Source organism: Oncorhynchus keta, chromosome 7 (assembly GCF_023373465.1).
Source record: "Oncorhynchus keta strain PuntledgeMale-10-30-2019 chromosome 7, Oket_V2, whole genome shotgun sequence".
Taxonomy (NCBI): Eukaryota; Metazoa; Chordata; class Actinopteri; order Salmoniformes; family Salmonidae; genus Oncorhynchus; species Oncorhynchus keta.
Genome location: NC_068427.1, coordinates 39,278,439 through 39,297,349, shown reverse-complemented (window position 1 = coordinate 39,297,349; position 18,911 = coordinate 39,278,439). Strand labels below are relative to the sequence as shown.

The 18,911-nt window shown below is 44.4% G+C and overlaps 1 protein-coding gene across 2 annotated transcripts in view; it reads left to right on the top strand.

Annotated features, from left to right (window-relative positions):
* LOC118386428 (DNA-binding protein SATB2-like) overlaps positions 1-18,911 on the top strand; it is a 114,495-nt gene that overhangs the window by 60,393 nt on the left and 35,191 nt on the right. For both annotated transcript variants that reach the window (XM_052522869.1, XM_052522870.1), the window contains 5 exons: positions 1,134-1,257; positions 1,940-2,042; positions 3,486-3,536; positions 3,655-4,244; positions 6,870-7,082. In XM_052522869.1, the coding sequence (XP_052378829.1) occupies positions 1,134-1,257; positions 1,940-2,042; positions 3,486-3,536; positions 3,655-4,244; positions 6,870-7,082 (1,081 nt within the window). The remainder of the gene's footprint in view (positions 1-1,133; positions 1,258-1,939; positions 2,043-3,485; positions 3,537-3,654; positions 4,245-6,869; positions 7,083-18,911) is intronic.

Below are 18,911 nucleotides of genomic sequence, written 5' to 3'. Positions count from 1 at the left end.
CAAACCATTTCTGTATGGACCTTGCTTTGTGCACAACCGTCATGCTGAAACAGGAAAGGACCTTCCCCAAACTGTTGCCACAAAGTTGGAAGCACAGACTAAAATCAAATCAAATGTTATTGGTCACATACATGTGATTAGCAGATGTTATTGTGGTTATAGCAAAATGCTTGTGCTTCTATGTTACACAACATATACCCAAGACACACAAATCTAAGTAGGAATGAATTAAGACTATATACATATATGGACGAGTGATGTCAGAGTGGAACAGACTAAGATACAGTAGAATAGTATAGAAAACAGTATATACATATGAAATGAGTAATGCCAGATATATAAACATTATTAAGTCACTAAGATACAGTAGACTAGTATAGAATACAGTATATACATATGAGATGAGTAATGCCAGATATGTAAACATTATTGTTGTAGCGTTGTAGTGTTAAGATTTCCCTTCACTGGAACTAAGGGGCCCGAACCATGAAAAAGCCCCAGACCATTATTCATCCTCCACCAAACGAAACGTGATTCATTACTCCAAAGAACGTGTTTCCAATTGCACATGGTGATCTTACACTTGTGTGCGGCTGCTCGGCCATTAAAACCTGTTTCATGAAGCTCCCGACGAACACTTTGCGGCTGAGCCGTTGTTGCTCCTAGACATTTCCACGTCACAATAACAGCACTTACAGTTGAACAGGGCAGCTCTAGCAGGGCAGACATTTGACAAACAGGCTTGTTGGAAAGGTGGCATCCTATGATGGTGCCATGTTGAAATTCACTGAGCTCTTCAGTATGGGCCATTCTACTGCCAATGTTTGTCTATGGAGATTGCATGGCTGTGTGATCAATTTTATACACCAATCAATAACGGTGTGGCTGAAATAGCGTAATCCACTCATTTCAAGGGGTGTCCACATACTTTTGTATATATAGTGTATGAATGTGCATTCCAATTCCCTAGTTATTGACAAGAATTATGACTTAAAAAATTCAGTATGATGTAGTGAGGAACTTACACAAAGCTGGTGCAACCTGAATGGAGTGTTCAGTCTAGTTTACCCAGGCTAGGTGCAACCAGCCCCCGGAAAGGAAGTATGTGACTGACTTCGTTTAACATTCTGTAGCTTTGCCAAGCTGGAGGATCTTCCGTCAGAGCAGTGGAACCACGCCACGGTGAGGAACGCTCTTAAGGAGCTTCTCAAGGAGATGAACCAAAGCACACTGGCTAAGGAGTGCCCACTGTCACAGGTAATACTTCAGCCCTATCAAACCTCCACAACAGTCCATTACTACACTGCTCTGCTAAATTCTCTCACAATTGGTGGGTGAGGGGCTTAACAGCCTCTGTGGCTAAGCAGGTTCAGCATCAACTTTTTTTGCACAGACTACATACTGCCCAAAACAAAGCATTAGTCCTGGGTTAAATAATGCATGTGTGAAAGGGAAAGTTAGCCCGAGGCCAGTGGGACAGTCTCATTCCTGGGGTGGAAGATGGCCCTAGCTTTAAGGCAATGCAGGGTAACAGGGCCCTTATGTCTGGCTAAGCCTATTCCTCATCAGTGTGTGGTGCTGTCTGGATGAGAGGGTGTTGATCTCTGCCATGTGTGGCTGCTGAGGGGTTTTAATTCCATGGGGGGCTTCCTCTGGTGATATATGTCTGTCTTCTTCGATGATCGTGTGTGTGTGAGCGACCATGCAAATTTGTCTCCAGTCAATCCCCTCTCCCTCTACCTCTCTCTCGCTTTCTCTCGCTTTCTCTCCCTCTCCCTCTCTCTCTCTCTCTCTCTCTCTCTCTCTCTCTCTCTCTCTCTCTCTCTCTCTCTCTCTCTCTCTCTCTCTCTCCTCCCTCTCTCCCTCTCTCCTCTATCCCCCCTCTCTCTCTCTCTCTCTCTCTCTCTCTCTCTCTCTCTCTCTCTCTCTCTCTCTCCAGAGTATGATTTCCTCGATAGTAAACAGCTCCTACTATGCCAATGTCTCCACTGCCAAATGCCAGGAGTTTGGACGCTGGTACAAGAAGTATAAGAAAATCAAAGGTGATTTTTGTGACCCCTTGGGATCTCCAGCTGGCATGGACCATTTTCTCTTGTACACCATTTATATCAACCCCCTTCTCACAGCCACTTTACAAACTGTCTCCTATCCTTCTCTAACCTAAAACAGACAATGATTATCATGTACTTTATTTGGGCAAGCCATTTGAGTGACAGCCTCTTAGCGGCCAATGGCCATTCCCAGTTCTGTCCTGGGCTGACCCCTCGCTGGTGTCTGACAGTCTGTCGCACAGACTTTTCAGTGTTGCCTGTTAACTGACATCCCCTTCACACAGACTCATCAGTGTAACCACAACCACAGGGGGTCCTACAGTACAACACAGGCCTGCTTTACAGTCCCACACAGACCACTGTCCCCACCCCACTTCTGTCTGTCTGTCCGTCCGTCCGTCCGTCCGTCCGTCCGTCCGTCTGTCCGTCCGTCCATCCGTCCGTCCGTTACACACACATACTCCCATCCCCCCATAGCTCTATTATTACCCTGCCTGAACCCCAAACACAGAGAGACAGAGGAGAATAGAGTGATGTGGAGGGAGGCAGCGGGTGTCTGACAGAGTGAGTTGATGCAGTGTTGGGTTACACAGCCACTCCACTATTAGTTCTGGCCTCTGACTGGCAGGGAGAAACACATGCTGATCGCTCGCTAGCCTCCTGATGTGGACCCAGAGAGTAATCTCTCGTGAACAGATTCAGGCAGTGACAACTTTCGCAACCAAGATTAGCTGTCCTGTCTGTCATAGTTGAGGAGTGCAGATAGGTGTAGAGGAGAGGAATGGGTGATCTCCCGTTGGCTGGCTGTCCTGTCAGTCATAGTTGAGGAGTGCAGATAGGTGTAGAGGAGAGGAATGGGTGATCTCCCGTTGGCTGGCTGTCCTGTCAGTCATAGTTGAGGAGTGCAGATAGGTGTAGAGGAGAGGAATGGGTGATCTCCCGTTGGCTGGCTGTCCTGTCAGTCATAGTTGAGGAGTGCAGATAGGTGTAGAGGAGAGGAATGGGTGATCTCCCGTTGGCTGGCTGTCCTGTCAGTCATAGTTGAGGAGTGCAGATAGGTGTAGAGGAGAGGAATGGGTGATCTCCCGTTGGCTGGCTGTCCTGTCAGTCATAGTTGAGGAGTGCAGATAGGTGTAGAGGAGAGGAATGGGTGATCTCCCGTTGGCTGGCTGTCCTGTCAGTCATAGTTGAGGAGTGCAGATAGGTGTAGAGGAGAGGAATGGGTGATCTCCCGTTGGCTGGCTGTCCTGTCAGTCATAGTTGAGGAGTGCAGATAGGTGTAGAGGAGAGGAATGGGTGATCTCCCGTTGGCTGGCTGTCCTGTCAGTCATAGTTGAGGAGTGCCGATAGGTGTAGAGGAGAGGAATGTGTATATGTGTGTTTTCTGAAGTGTTTTGCATCTCACCCTATCTCTCTCTCTCTCTCATTTCCTAGGAGATTATCAGGAGAAGATGTGGCCAGGAAGAGAACATTCTGAAATCAAAGGTGACGAATCTACTGTTTGTACTGTTTCTATGGTTAACTGAAGTTAGGATTTGTCCCGTGGTGTTAGATAAGCACCACACTCATCTCCCCCTCCCCCACCTTCCTTTCCCTTCCCCAGTGGAGAGAGACAGCCTGGCAGACTTCTATGTCCTGGGCCAGCGTCCCCCTCCCCACCTGGCCAGCCTGATCCAGCTCAGCCACCTCAGAGGGGGTGGAGGTGCTCTCCTCAAGGGTGGCTCCGGGGACCCCCAAAACCCCTCCCAACCCTCCCAACAACAACAACAATCCCAACAACAACACCCCCCCTCGCCCCATGGCCAGCACCACAACAGCCCCCCTCTACGTGGCCAGGTCCCCCCTCCCGGCCCTCCAACCTCCCTCCAACCTCTCCTCGGCCCAGGCGGGCTTCTCTCCCCCCAGCTCAGCCCTCAGCTGGTTCGACAGCAGCTAGCCATGGCTCACCTCATCAACCAGCAGCTAGCTGTTAGCCGCCTGCTAGCCCACCAGCATCCACAGGCCCTCAACCAGCATTTCCTCAACCACCCTCCTATCCCTCGCCCTTCCAAGGCAGGGGCCCCTGGGGACCCTGGGAGCAACCCGTCTGCTGCGGAGGTCTCCATTGATATCTACCAGCACGTCAGGGATGAACTGAAGAGGGCCAGCGTCTCACAGGCTGTGTTCGCCCGCGTGGCCTTCAACAGAACACAGGTAACCAGACTAACAGAACACAGGTAACCAGACTAACAGAACATAGGTAACCAGACTAACAGAACACAGGTAACCAGACTAACAGAACATAGGTAACCAGACTAACAGAACACAGGTAACCAGACTAACAGAACACAGGTAACCAGACTAACAGAACACAGGTAATACAGTTAACAGAACACAGGTAACCAGACTAACAGAACATAGGTAACCAGACTAACAGAACACAGGTAACCAGACTAACAGAACACAGGTAACCAGACTAACAGAACACAGGTAACCAGACTAACAGAACACAGGTAATACAGTTAACAGAACACAGGTAACCAGACTAACAGAACATAGGTAACCAGACTAACAGAACACAGGTAACCAGACTAACAGAACACAGGTAACCAGACTAACAGAACACAGGTAACCAGACTAACAGAACACAGGTAATACAGTTAACAGAACACAGGTAACCAGACTAACAGAACATAGGTAACCAGACTAACAGAACACAGGTAACCAGACTAACAGAACACAGGTAACCAGACTAACAGAACACAGGTAATATAGTTAACAGAACACAGGTAACTAGACTAACAGACCACAGGTAATACAGTTAACAGAACACAGGTAATACAGTTAACAGAACACAGGTAACTAGACTAACAGACCACAGGTAACCAGACTAACAGAACACAGGTCACCAGACTAACAGAACACAGGTAACCAGACTAACAGAACACAGGTAACCAGACTAACAGAACACAGATAACCAGACTAACAGAACATAGGTAACCAGACTAACAGAACATAGGTAACCAGACTAACAGAACACAGGTAATACAGTTAACAGAACACAGGTAACTAGACTAACAGACCACAGGTAATACAGTTAACAGAACACAGGTAATACAGTTAACAGAACACAGGTAACTAGACGAACAGACCACAGGTAACCAGACTAACAGAACACAGGTAACTAGACTAACAGAACACAGGTAATCAGACTAACAGAACACAGGTAATACAGTTAACAGAACACAGGTAACCAGACTAACAGAACATAGGTAACCAGACTAACAGAACATAGGTAACCAGACTAACAGAACACAGGTAATACAGTTAACAGAACACAGGTAACCAGACTAACAGAATACAGGTAATACAGTTAACAGAACACAGGTAACCAGACTAACAGAACATAGGTAACCAGACTAACAGAACACAGGTAACCAGACTAACAGAACACAGGTAATACAGTTAATAGAACACAGGTAACCAGACTAACAGAACACAGGTAACCAGACTAACAGAACACAGGTAACCAGACTAACAGAACATAGGTAACCAGACTAACAGAACACAGGTAACCAGACTAACAGAACACAGGTAATACAGTTAACAGAACACAGGTAACCAGACAAACAGAACACAGGTAACCAGACTAACAGAACATAGGTAACCAGACTAACAGAACACAGGTAACCAGACTAACAGAACACAGGTAATACAGTTAATAGAACACAGGTAACCAGACTAACAGAACACAGGTAACCAGACTAACAGAACACAGGTAACCAGACTAACAGAACATAGGTAACCAGACTAACAGAACACAGGTAATACAGTTAACAGAACACAGGTAACCAGACTAACAGAACACAGGTAACCAGACTAACAGAACACAGGTAATACAGTTAATAGAACACAGGTAACCAGACTAACAGAACACAGGTAATACAGTTAATAGAACACAGGTAACCAGACAAACAGAACACAGGTAACCAGACTAACAGAACATAGGTAACCAGACTAACAGAACACAGGTAACCAGACTAACAGAACACAGGTAATACAGTTAATAGAACACAGGTAACCAGACTAACAGAACACAGGTAACCAGACTAACAGAACACAGGTAATACAGTTAACAGAACACAGGTAACCAGACTAACAGAACACAGGTAACCAGACTAACAGAACACAGTTAATACAGTTAATAGAACACAGGTAACCAGACTAACAGAACATAGGTAACCAGACTAACAGAACACAGGTAACCAGACTAACAGAACACAGGTAACCAGACTTGGATGGCCTTTAACAGAACACAGGGCAGAAAACCCACAAAATGTTAAGCCACACACAGGGCAGGGCAGGGCTGAAGAACTGAAGACACAGGGTGAGAGGATGGAAGGAATATCAAGGCTGATGTCCCATTCAATACAATAGCATTTTATTTGTATTATTGGGATGACTTTGAGACAAATTAGCAGCAATATCTTCTGATTTGGTTTCTCCTCTGGGTTTCAGACAGTTTCATCTCTCTGTATAGTGTTATGAGTGAGGTAATCTGGTGTGACAGCTTGCTGTGTTCCTACGTTCCAGTTCAGTTTCCTCCTCCGCCCTCCCAGCAGTACACACACCTGCTGCATTCACACACACCCCATTAGAGCCAATATGGAGCCCACATGACGGGTGGGAGGTTACAGCTTTAGAGCAGGTGAAGGGTGTGTATGTGTCTGCATGCTTGTGTGTACGTGCGAGTGAGTACAGTCTGTGTGTATACAAGCTGCAAGCCACTCATTCTAAAAGTATAAGTTTGCGGCGTGTGTGTGCGTGTGTGTGCACCAGGGCCTGCTGTCGGAGATTCTGCGGAAGGAGGAGGACCCTCGCTCTGCCTCTCAGTCCCTGCTGGTCAACCTCAAAGCCATGCAGAACTTCCTCATCCTCCCTGAGGGGGAGAGAGACCGTATTTACCAGGAGGAGCGTGAGCGCAGCATCAACCCCTCTGTCGGCCTGCCCCCTACCCCTACCTCCAGCCCCGGGGGCCCCCGCCTCTCTCAGGTACCCCGCCCTCCACCCACCACCCACCGATCCCCAAAACTACTGTAGTCACTCTCCACTAAACTCCCCTACAGCAGGGCCTGTGTGTGTCTGGTTGACTGTGTGATGTCTGTCTGCATTTGTGCCTCTTTGATGGATCAGGTTGTCTTACGTGTTTTAGTTTTCGTATGGATGTTGGAAAGTTTTCTTTGAGTTCGCTGTGGTTGGTGTGTCTGTGATGTTAGTATTGGTTGGTGTGTCTGTGATCTTAGTGTTGGTTGGTGTGTCTGTGATGTTAGTATTGGTTGGTGTGTCTGTGATGTTAGTATTGGTTGGTGTGTCTGTGATGTTAGTATTGGTTGGTGTGTCTGTGATGTTAGTATTGGTTGGTGTGTCTGTGATGTTAGTGTTGGTTGGTGTGTCTGTGATGTTAGTGTTGGTTGGTGTGTCTGTGATGTTAGTATTGGTTGGTGTGTCTGTGATGTTAGTATTGGTTGGTGTGTCTGTGATGTTAGTATTGGTTGGTGTGTCTGTGATGTTAGTATTGGTTGGTGTGTCTGTGATGTTAGTATTGGTTGGTGTGTCTGTGATGTTAGTGTTGGCTGGTGTGTCTGTGATGTTAGTGTTGGTTGGTGTGTCTGTGATGTTAGTATTGGTTGGTGTGTCTGTGATGTTAGTATTGGTTGGTGTGTCTGTGATGTTAGTGTTGGTTGGTGTGTCTGTGATGTTAGTATTGGTTGGTGTGTCTGTGATGTTAGTGTTGGTTGGTGTGTCTGTGATGTTAGTGTTGGTTGGTGTCTGTGATGTTAGTATTGGTTGGTGTGTCTGAGGTGTTAGTGTTGGTTGGTGTGTCTGTGATGTTAGTGTTGGTTGGTGTCTGTGATGTTAGTATTGGTTGGTGTGTCTGTGGTGTTAGTGTTGGTGTGTCTGTGGTGTTAGTTTTGGTTGGTGTGTCTGTGATCTTAGTGTTGGTTGGTGTGTCTGTGATGTTAGTATTGGTTGGTGTGTCTGTGATCTTAGTGTTGGTTGGTGTGTCTGTGATGTTAGTATTGGTTGGTGTGTCTGTGATGTTAGTATTGGTTGGTGTGTCTGTGATGTTAGTATTGGTTGGTGTGTCTGTGATGTTAGTATTGGTTGGTGTGTCTGTGATGTTAGTGTTGGTTGGTGTGTCTGTGATGTTAGTGTTGGTTGGTGTGTCTGTGATGTTAGTATTGGTTGGTGTGTCTGTGATGTTAGTATTGGTTGGTGTGTCTGTGATGTTAGTGTTGGCTGGTGTGTCTGTGATGTTAGTGTTGGTTGGTGTGTCTGTGATGTTAGTATTGGTTGGTGTGTCTGTGATGTTAGTATTGGTTGGTGTGTCTGTGATGTTAGTATTGGTTGGTGTGTCTGTGATGTTAGTATTGGTTGGGATGTCTGTGATGTTAGTATTGGTTGGTGTGTCTGTGATGTTAGTGTTGGTTGGTGTGTCTGTGATGTTAGTATTGGTTGGTGTGTCTGTGTTGTTAGTGTTGGTTGGTGTGTCTGTGATGTTAGTATTGGTTGGTGTGTCTGTGATGTTAGTGTTGGTTGGTGTGTCTGTGATGTTAGTGTTGGTTGGTGTCTGTGATGTTAGTATTGGTTGGTGTGTCTGTGGTGTTAGTGTTGGTTGGTGTGTCTGTGCTGTTAGTGTTGGTTGGTGTCTGTGATGTTAGTGTTGGTGTGTCTGTGATGTTAGTATTGGTTGGTGTGTCTGTGGTGTTAGTGTTGGTGTGTCTGTGGTGTTAGTGTTGGTTGGTGTGTCTGTGGTGTTAGTGTTGGTGTGTCTGTGATGTTAGTATTGGTTGGTGTGTCTGTGATGTTAGTGTTGGTTGGTGTGTCTGTGATGTTAGTATTGGTTGGTGTGTCTGTGATGTTAGTATTGGTTGGTGTGTCTGTGATGTTAGTGTTGGCTGGTGTGTCTGTGATGTTAGTGTTGGTTGGTGTGTCTGTGATGTTAGTATTGGTTGGTGTGTCTGTGATGTTAGTATTGGTTGGTGTGTCTGTGATGTTAGTATTGGTTGGTGTGTCTGTGATGTTAGTATTGGTTGGTGTGTCTGTGATGTTAGTATTGGTTGGTGTGTCTGTGATGTTAGTGTTGGCTGGTGTGTCTGTGATGTTAGTGTTGGTTGGTGTGTCTGTGATGTTAGTATTGGTTGGTGTGTCTGTGATGTTAGTATTGGTTGGTGTGTCTGTGATGTTAGTATTGGTTGGTGTGTCTGAGGTGTTAGTGTTGGTTGGTGTGTCTGTGATGTTAGTGTTGGTTGGTGTCTGTGATGTTAGTATTGGTTGGTGTGTCTGTGGTGTTAGTGTTGGTGTGTCTGTGGTGTTAGTATTGGTTGGTGTGTCTGTGATCTTAGTGTTGGTTGGTGTGTCTGTGATGTTAGTATTGGTTGGTGTGTCTGTGATGTTAGTATTGGTTGGTGTGTCTGTGATGTTAGTATTGGTTGGTGTGTCTGTGATGTTAGTATTGGTTGGTGTGTCTGTGATGTTAGTGTTGGTTGGTGTGTCTGTGATGTTAGTGTTGGTTGGTGTGTCTGTGATGTTAGTATTGGTTGGTGTGTCTGTGATGTTAGTATTGGTTGGTGTGTCTGTGATGTTAGTATTGGTTGGTGTGTCTGTGATGTTAGTGTTGGCTGGTGTGTCTGTGATGTTAGTGTTGGTTGGTGTGTCTGTGATGTTAGTATTGGTTGGTGTGTCTGTGATGTTAGTATTGGTTGGTGTGTCTGTGATGTTAGTGTTGGTTGGTGTGTCTGTGATGTTAGTATTGGTTGGTGTGTCTGTCATGTTAGTGTTGGTTGGTGTGTCTGTGATGTTAGTGTTGGTTGGTGTCTGTGATGTTAGTATTGGTTGGTGTGTCTGAGGTGTTAGTGTTGGTTGGCGTGTCTGTGATGTTAGTGTTGGTTGGTGTCTGTGATGTTAGTATTGGTTGGTGTGTCTGTGGTGTTAGTGTTGGTGTGTCTGTGGTGTTAGTGTTGGTTGGTGTGTCTGTGGTGTTAGTGTTGGTGTGTCTGTCATGTTAGTATTGGTTGGTGTGTCTGTGATGTTAGTGTTGGTTGGTGTGTCTGTGATGTTAGTATTGGTTGGTGTGTCTGTGATGTTAGTATTGGTTGGTGTGTCTGTGGTGTTAGTGTTGGTTGGTGTGTCTGTGATGTTAGTGTTGGTTGGTGTCTGTGATGTTAGTATTGGTTGGTGTGTCTGTGATGTTAGTATTGGTTGGTGTGTCTGTGATGTTAGTATTGATGTGTCTGTGATGTTAGTATTGGTTGGTGTGTCTGTGCTGTTAGTATTGGTTGGTGTGTCTGTGATGTTAGTATTGGTTGGTGTGTCTGTGGTGTTAGTGTTGGTTGGTGTGTCTGTGATGTTAGTGTTGTTTGGTGTCTGTGATGTTAGTATTGGTTGGTGTGTCTGTGATGTTAGTATTGGTTGGTGTGTCTGTGATGTTAGTATTGGTTGGTGTGTCTATGATGTTAGTATTGGTTGGGATGTCTGTGATGTTAGTATTGGTTGGTGTGTCTGTGATGTTAGTGTTGGTTGGTGTGTCTGTGATGTTAGTATTGGTTGGTGTGTCTGTGTTGTTAGTGTTGGTTGGTGTGTCTGTGATGTTAGTATTGGTTGGTGTGTCTGTGATGTTAGTGTTGGTTGGTGTGTCTGTGATGTTAGTGTTGGTTGGTGTCTGTGATGTTAGTATTGGTTGGTGTGTCTGTGGTGTTAGTGTTGGTTGGTGTGTCTGTGCTGTTAGTGTTGGTTGGTGTCTGTGATGTTAGTGTTGGTTGGTGTGTCTGTGATGTTAGTGTTGGTTGGTGTGTCTGTGATGTTAGTATTGGTTGGTGTGTCTGTGATGTTAGTATTGGTTGGTGTGTCTGTGATGTTAGTATTGGTTGGTGTGTCTGTGATGTTAGTATTGGTTGGTGTGTCTGTGATGTTAGTATTGGTTGGTGTGTCTGTGATGTTAGTGTTGGCTGGTGTGTCTGTGATGTTAGTGTTGGTTGGTGTGTCTGTGATGTTAGTATTGGTTGGTGTGTCTGTGATGTTAGTATTGGTTGGTGTGTCTGTGATGTTAGTGTTGGTTGGTGTGTCTGTGATGTTAGTATTGGTTGGTGTGTCTGTGATGTTAGTGTTGGTTGGTGTGTCTGTGATGTTAGTGTTGGTTGGTGTCTGTGATGTTAGTATTGGTTGGTGTGTCTGAGGTGTTAGTGTTGGTTGGTGTGTCTGTGATGTTAATGTTGGTTGGTGTCTGTGATGTTAGTATTGGTTGGTGTGTCTGTGGTGTTAGTGTTGGTGTGTCTGTGGTGTTAGTTTTGGTTGGTGTGTCTGTGATCTTAGTGTTGGTTGGTGTGTCTGTGATGTTAGTATTGGTTGGTGTGTCTGTGATCTTAGTGTTGGTTGGTGTGTCTGTGATGTTAGTATTGGTTGGTGTGTCTGTGATGTTAGTATTGGTTGGTGTGTCTGTGATGTTAGTATTGGTTGGTGTGTCTGTGATGTTAGTATTGGTTGGTGTGTCTGTGATGTTAGTGTTGGTTGGTGTGTCTGTGATGTTAGTGTTGGTTGGTGTGTCTGTGATGTTAGTATTGGTTGGTGTGTCTGTGATGTTAGTATTGGTTGGTGTGTCTGTGATGTTAGTGTTGGCTGGTGTGTCTGTGATGTTAGTGTTGGTTGGTGTGTCTGTGATGTTAGTATTGGTTGGTGTGTCTGTGATGTTAGTATTGGTTGGTGTGTCTGTGATGTTAGTATTGGTTGGTGTGTCTGTGATGTTAGTATTGGTTGGGATGTCTGTGATGTTAGTATTGGTTGGTGTGTCTGTGATGTTAGTGTTGGTTGGTGTGTCTGTGATGTTAGTATTGGTTGGTGTGTCTGTGTTGTTAGTGTTGGTTGGTGTGTCTGTGATGTTAGTATTGGTTGGTGTGTCTGTGATGTTAGTGTTGGTTGGTGTGTCTGTGATGTTAGTGTTGGTTGGTGTCTGTGATGTTAGTATTGGTTGGTGTGTCTGTGGTGTTAGTGTTGGTTGGTGTGTCTGTGCTGTTAGTGTTGGTTGGTGTCTGTGATGTTAGTGTTGGTGTGTCTGTGATGTTAGTATTGGTTGGTGTGTCTGTGGTGTTAGTGTTGGTGTGTCTGTGGTGTTAGTGTTGGTTGGTGTGTCTGTGGTGTTAGTGTTGGTGTGTCTGTGATGTTAGTATTGGTTGGTGTGTCTGTGATGTTAGTGTTGGTTGGTGTGTCTGTGATGTTAGTATTGGTTGGTGTGTCTGTGATGTTAGTATTGGTTGGTGTGTCTGTGATGTTAGTGTTGGCTGGTGTGTCTGTGATGTTAGTGTTGGTTGGTGTGTCTGTGATGTTAGTGTTGGTTGGTGTGTCTGTGATGTTAGTATTGGTTGGTGTGTCTGTGATGTTAGTATTGGTTGGTGTGTCTGTGATGTTAGTATTGGTTGGTGTGTCTGTGATGTTAGTATTGGTTGGTGTGTCTGTGATGTTAGTGTTGGCTGGTGTGTCTGTGATGTTAGTGTTGGTTGGTGTGTCTGTGATGTTAGTATTGGTTGGTGTGTCTGTGATGTTAGTATTGGTTGGTGTGTCTGTGATGTTAGTATTGGTTGGTGTGTCTGAGGTGTTAGTGTTGGTTGGTGTGTCTGTGATGTTAGTGTTGGTTGGTGTCTGTGATGTTAGTATTGGTTGGTGTGTCTGTGGTGTTAGTGTTGGTGTGTCTGTGGTGTTAGTTTTGGTTGGTGTGTCTGTGATCTTAGTGTTGGTTGGTGTGTCTGTGATGTTAGTATTGGTTGGTGTGTCTGTGATCTTAGTGTTGGTTGGTGTGTCTGTGATGTTAGTATTGGTTGGTGTGTCTGTGATGTTAGTATTGGTTGGTGTGTCTGTGATGTTAGTATTGGTTGGTGTGTCTGTGATGTTAGTATTGGTTGGTGTGTCTGTGATGTTAGTGTTGGTTGGTGTGTCTGTGATGTTAGTATTGGTTGGTGTGTCTGTGATGTTAGTATTGGTTGGTGTGTCTGTGATGTTAGTATTGGTTGGTGTGTCTGTGATGTTAGTGTTGGCTGGTGTGTCTGTGATGTTAGTGTTGGTTGGTGTGTCTGTGATGTTAGTATTGGTTGGTGTGTCTGTGATGTTAGTATTGGTTGGTGTGTCTGTGATGTTAGTGTTGGTTGGTGTGTCTGTGATGTTAGTATTGGTTGGTGTGTCTGTCATGTTAGTGTTGGTTGGTGTGTCTGTGATGTTAGTGTTGGTTGGTGTCTGTGATGTTAGTATTGGTTGGTGTGTCTGAGGTGTTAGTGTTGGTTGGCGTGTCTGTGATGTTAGTGTTGGTTGGTGTCTGTGATGTTAGTATTGGTTGGTGTGTCTGTGGTGTTAGTGTTGGTGTGTCTGTGGTGTTAGTGTTGGTTGGTGTGTCTGTGGTGTTAGTGTTGGTGTGTCTGTCATGTTAGTATTGGTTGGTGTGTCTGTGATGTTAGTGTTGGTTGGTGTGTCTGTGATGTTAGTATTGGTTGGTGTGTCTGTGATGTTAGTATTGGTTGGTGTGTCTGTGGTGTTAGTGTTGGTTGGTGTGTCTGTGATGTTAGTGTTGGTTGGTGTCTGTGATGTTAGTATTGGTTGGTGTGTCTGTGATGTTAGTATTGGTTGGTGTGTCTGTGATGTTAGTATTGATGTGTCTGTGATGTTAGTATTGGTTGGTGTGTCTGTGCTGTTAGTATTGGTTGGTGTGTCTGTGATGTTAGTATTGGTTGGTGTGTCTGTGGTGTTAGTGTTGGTTGGTGTGTCTGTGATGTTAGTGTTGTTTGGTGTCTGTGATGTTAGTATTGGTTGGTGTGTCTGTGATGTTAGTATTGGTTGGTGTGTCTGTGATGTTAGTATTGGTTGGTGTGTCTATGATGTTAGTATTGGTTGGGATGTCTGTGATGTTAGTATTGGTTGGTGTGTCTGTGATGTTAGTGTTGGTTGGTGTGTCTGTGATGTTAGTATTGGTTGGTGTGTCTGTGTTGTTAGTGTTGGTTGGTGTGTCTGTGATGTTAGTATTGGTTGGTGTGTCTGTGATGTTAGTGTTGGTTGGTGTGTCTGTGATGTTAGTGTTGGTTGGTGTCTGTGATGTTAGTATTGGTTGGTGTGTCTGTGGTGTTAGTGTTGGTTGGTGTGTCTGTGCTGTTAGTGTTGGTTGGTGTCTGTGATGTTAGTGTTGGTGTGTCTGTGATGTTAGTATTGGTTGGTGTGTCTGTGGTGTTAGTGTTGGTGTGTCTGTGGTGTTAGTGTTGGTTGGTGTGTCTGTGGTGTTAGTGTTGGTGTGTCTGTGATGTTAGTATTGGTTGGTGTGTCTGTGATGTTAGTGTTAGTTGGTGTGTCTGTGGTGTTAGTATTGGTTGGTGTGTCTGTGGTGTTAGTATCGGTTGGTGTGTCTGTGGTGTTAGTATTGGTTGGTGTGTCTGTGCTGTTAGTATTGGTTGGTGTGTCTGTGGTGTTAGTATTGGTTGGTGTGTCTGTGCTGTTAGTATCGGTTGGTGTGTCTGTGATGTTGGTATTGGTTGGTGTGTATGTGATGTTAGTATTGGTTGGTGTGTCTATGATGTTAGTATTGGTTGGTGTGTCTGTGCTGTTAGTATTGGTTGGTGTGTCTGTGATGTTAGTGTTAGTTGGTGTGTCTGTGGTGTTAGTATTGGTTGGTGTGTCTGTGATGTTAGTATTGGTTGGTGTGTCTGTGATGTTAGTATTGGTTGGTGTGTCTGTGATGTTAGTATTGGTTGGTGTGTCTGTGATGTTAGTATTGGTGTGTCTGTGATGTTAGTATTGATGTGTCTGTGATGTTAGTATTGATGTGTCTGTGATGTTATTATTGATGTGTCTGTGATGTTATTATTGGTTGGTGTGTCTGTGATGTTAGTATTGGTGTGTCTGTGATGTTAGTATTGGTTGGTGTGTCTGTGATGTTAGTATTGGTGTGTCTGTGATGTTAGTATTGGTGTGTCTGTGATGTTAGTATTGATGTGTCTGTGATGTTATTATTGGTTGGTGTGTCTGTGATGTTAGTATTGGTGTGTCTGTGATGTTAGTATTGGTTGGTGTGTCTGTGATGTTAGTATTGGTGTGTCTGTGATGTTAGTATTGATGTGTCTGTGATGTTAGTATTGGTGTGTCTGTGATGTTAGTATTGGTTGGTGTGTCTGTGATGTTAGTATTGGTGTGTCTGTGATGTTAGTATTGATGTGTCTGTGATATTGGTATTGGTTGGTGTGTCTGTGATGTTAGTATCGGTGTGTCTGTGATGTTAGTATCGGTGTGTCTGTGATGTTAGTATTGGTTGGTGTGTCTGTGGTGTTAGTGTTGGTGTGTCTGTGGTGTTAGTTTTGGTTGGTGTGTCTGTGATCTTAGTGTTGGTTGGTGTGTCTGTGATGTTAGTATTGGTTGGTGTGTCTGTGATCTTAGTGTTGGTTGGTGTGTCTGTGATGTTAGTATTGGTTGGTGTGTCTGTGATGTTAGTATTGGTTGGTGTGTCTGTGATGTTAGTATTGGTTGGTGTGTCTGTGATGTTAGTATTGGTTGGTGTGTCTGTGATGTTAGTGTTGGTTGGTGTGTCTGTGATGTTAGTGTTGGTTGGTGTGTCTGTGATGTTAGTATTGGTTGGTGTGTCTGTGATGTTAGTATTGGTTGGTGTGTCTGTGATGTTAGTATTGGCTGGTGTGTCTGTGATGTTAGTGTTGGTTGGTGTGTCTGTGATGTTAGTATTGGTTGGTGTGTCTGTGATGTTAGTATTGGTTGGTGTGTCTGTGATGTTAGTGTTGGTTGGTGTGTCTGTGATGTTAGTATTGGTTGGTGTGTCTGTGATGTTAGTGTTGGTTGGTGTGTCTGTGATGTTAGTGTTGGTTGGTGTCTGTGATGTTAGTATTGGTTGGTGTGTCTGAGGTGTTAGTGTTGGTTGGCGTGTCTGTGATGTTAGTGTTGGTTGGTGTCTGTGATGTTAGTATTGGTTGGTGTGTCTGTGGTGTTAGTGTTGGTGTGTCTGTGGTGTTAGTGTTGGTTGGTGTGTCTGTGGTGTTAGTGTTGGTGTGTCTGTCATGTTAGTATTGGTTGGTGTGTCTGTGATGTTAGTGTTGGTTGGTGTGTCTGTGATGTTAGTATTGGTTGGTGTGTCTGTGATGTTAGTATTGGTTGGTGTGTCTGTGGTGTTAGTGTTGGTTGGTGTGTCTGTGATGTTAGTGTTGGTTGGTGTCTGTGATGTTAGTATTGGTTGGTGTGTCTGTGATGTTAGTATTGGTTGGTGTGTCTGTGATGTTAGTATTGATGTGTCTGTGATGTTAGTATTGGTTGGTGTGTCTGTGCTGTTAGTATTGGTTGGTGTGTCTGTGATGTTAGTATTGGTTGGTGTGTCTGTGGTGTTAGTGTTGGTTGGTGTGTCTGTGATGTTAGTGTTGTTTGGTGTCTGTGATGTTAGTATTGGTTGGTGTGTCTGTGATGTTAGTATTGGTTGGTGTGTCTGTGATGTTAGTATTGGTTGGTGTGTCTATGATGTTAGTATTGGTTGGGATGTCTGTGATGTTAGTATTGGTTGGTGTGTCTGTGATGTTAGTGTTGGTTGGTGTGTCTGTGATGTTAGTATTGGTTGGTGTGTCTGTGTTGTTAGTGTTGGTTGGTGTGTCTGTGATGTTAGTATTGGTTGGTGTGTCTGTGATGTTAGTGTTGGTTGGTGTGTCTGTGATGTTAGTGTTGGTTGGTGTCTGTGATGTTAGTATTGGTTGGTGTGTCTGTGGTGTTAGTGTTGGTTGGTGTGTCTGTGCTGTTAGTGTTGGTTGGTGTCTGTGATGTTAGTGTTGGTGTGTCTGTGATGTTAGTATTGGTTGGTGTGTCTGTGATGTTAGTATTGGTTGGTGTGTCTGTGATGTTAGTGTTGGTTGGTGTGTCTGTGATGTTAGTATTGGTTGGTGTGTCTGTGATGTTAGTGTTGGTTGGTGTGTCTGTGATGTTAGTGTTGGTTGGTGTCTGTGATGTTAGTATTGGTTGGTGTGTCTGAGGTGTTAGTGTTGGTTGGCGTGTCTGTGATGTTAGTGTTGGTTGGTGTCTGTGATGTTAGTATTGGTTGGTGTGTCTGTGGTGTTAGTGTTGGTGTGTCTGTGGTGTTAGTGTTGGTTGGTGTGTCTGTGGTGTTAGTGTTGGTGTGTCTGTCATGTTAGTATTGGTTGGTGTGTCTGTGATGTTAGTGTTGGTTGGTGTGTCTGTGATGTTAGTATTGGTTGGTGTGTCTGTGATGTTAGTATTGGTTGGTGTGTCTGTGGTGTTAGTGTTGGTTGGTGTGTCTGTGATGTTAGTGTTGGTTGGTGTCTGTGATGTTAGTATTGGTTGGTGTGTCTGTGATGTTAGTATTGGTTGGTGTGTCTGTGATGTTAGTATTGATGTGTCTGTGATGTTAGTATTGGTTGGTGTGTCTGTGCTGTTAGTATTGGTTGGTGTGTCTGTGATGTTAGTATTGGTTGGTGTGTCTGTGGTGTTAGTGTTGGTTGGTGTGTCTGTGATGTTAGTGTTGTTTGGTGTCTGTGATGTTAGTATTGGTTGGTGTGTCTGTGATGTTAGTATTGGTTGGTGTGTCTGTGATGTTAGTATTGGTTGGTGTGTCTATGATGTTAGTATTGGTTGGGATGTCTGTGATGTTAGTATTGGTTGGTGTGTCTGTGATGTTAGTGTTGGTTGGTGTGTCTGTGATGTTAGTATTGGTTGGTGTGTCTGTGTTGTTAGTGTTGGTTGGTGTGTCTGTGATGTTAGTATTGGTTGGTGTGTCTGTGATGTTAGTGTTGGTCGGTGTGTCTGTGATGTTAGTGTTGGTTGGTGTCTGTGATGTTAGTATTGGTTGGTGTGTCTGTGGTGTTAGTGTTGGTTGGTGTGTCTGTGCTGTTAGTGTTGGTTGGTGTCTGTGATGTTAGTGTTGGTGTGTCTGTGATGTTAGTATTGGTTGGTGTGTCTGTGGTGTTAGTGTTGGTGTGTCTGTGGTGTTAGTATTGGTTGGTGTGTCTGTGATGTTAGTGTTAGTTGGTGTGTCTGTGGTGTTAGTATTGGTTGGTGTGTCTGTGGTGTTAGTATCGGTTGGTGTGTCTGTGGTGTTAGTATTGGTTGGTGTGTCTGTGCTGTTAGTATTGGTTGGTGTGTCTGTGGTGTTAGTATTGGTTGGTGTGTCTGTGCTGTTAGTATCGGTTGGTGTGTCTGTGATGTTGGTATTGGTTGGTGTGTATGTGATGTTAGTATTGGTTGGTGTGTCTATGATGTTAGTATTGGTTGGTGTGTCTGTGCTGTTAGTATTGGTTGGTGTGTCTGTGATGTTAGTGTTAGTTGGTGTGTCTGTGGTGTTAGTATTGGTTGGTGTGTCTGTGATGTTAGTATTGGTTGGTGTGTCTGTGATGTTAGTATTGGTTGGTGTGTCTGTGATGTTAGTATTGGTTGGTGTGTCTGTGATGTTAGTATTGGTGTGTCTGTGATGTTAGTATTGATGTGTCTGTGATGTTAGTATTGATGTGTCTGTGATGTTATTATTGATGTGTCTGTGATGTTATTATTGGTTGGTGTGTCTGTGATGTTAGTATTGGTGTGTCTGTGATGTTAGTATTGGTTGGTGTGTCTGTGATGTTAGTATTGGTGTGTCTGTGATGTTAGTATTGGTGTGTCTGTGATGTTAGTATTGATGTGTCTGTGATGTTATTATTGGTTGGTGTGTCTGTGATGTTAGTATTGGTGTGTCTGTGATGTTAGTATTGGTTGGTGTGTCTGTGATGTTAGTATTGGTGTGTCTGTGATGTTAGTATTGATGTGTCTGTGATGTTAGTATTGGTGTGTCTGTGATGTTAGTATTGGTTGGTGTGTCTGTGA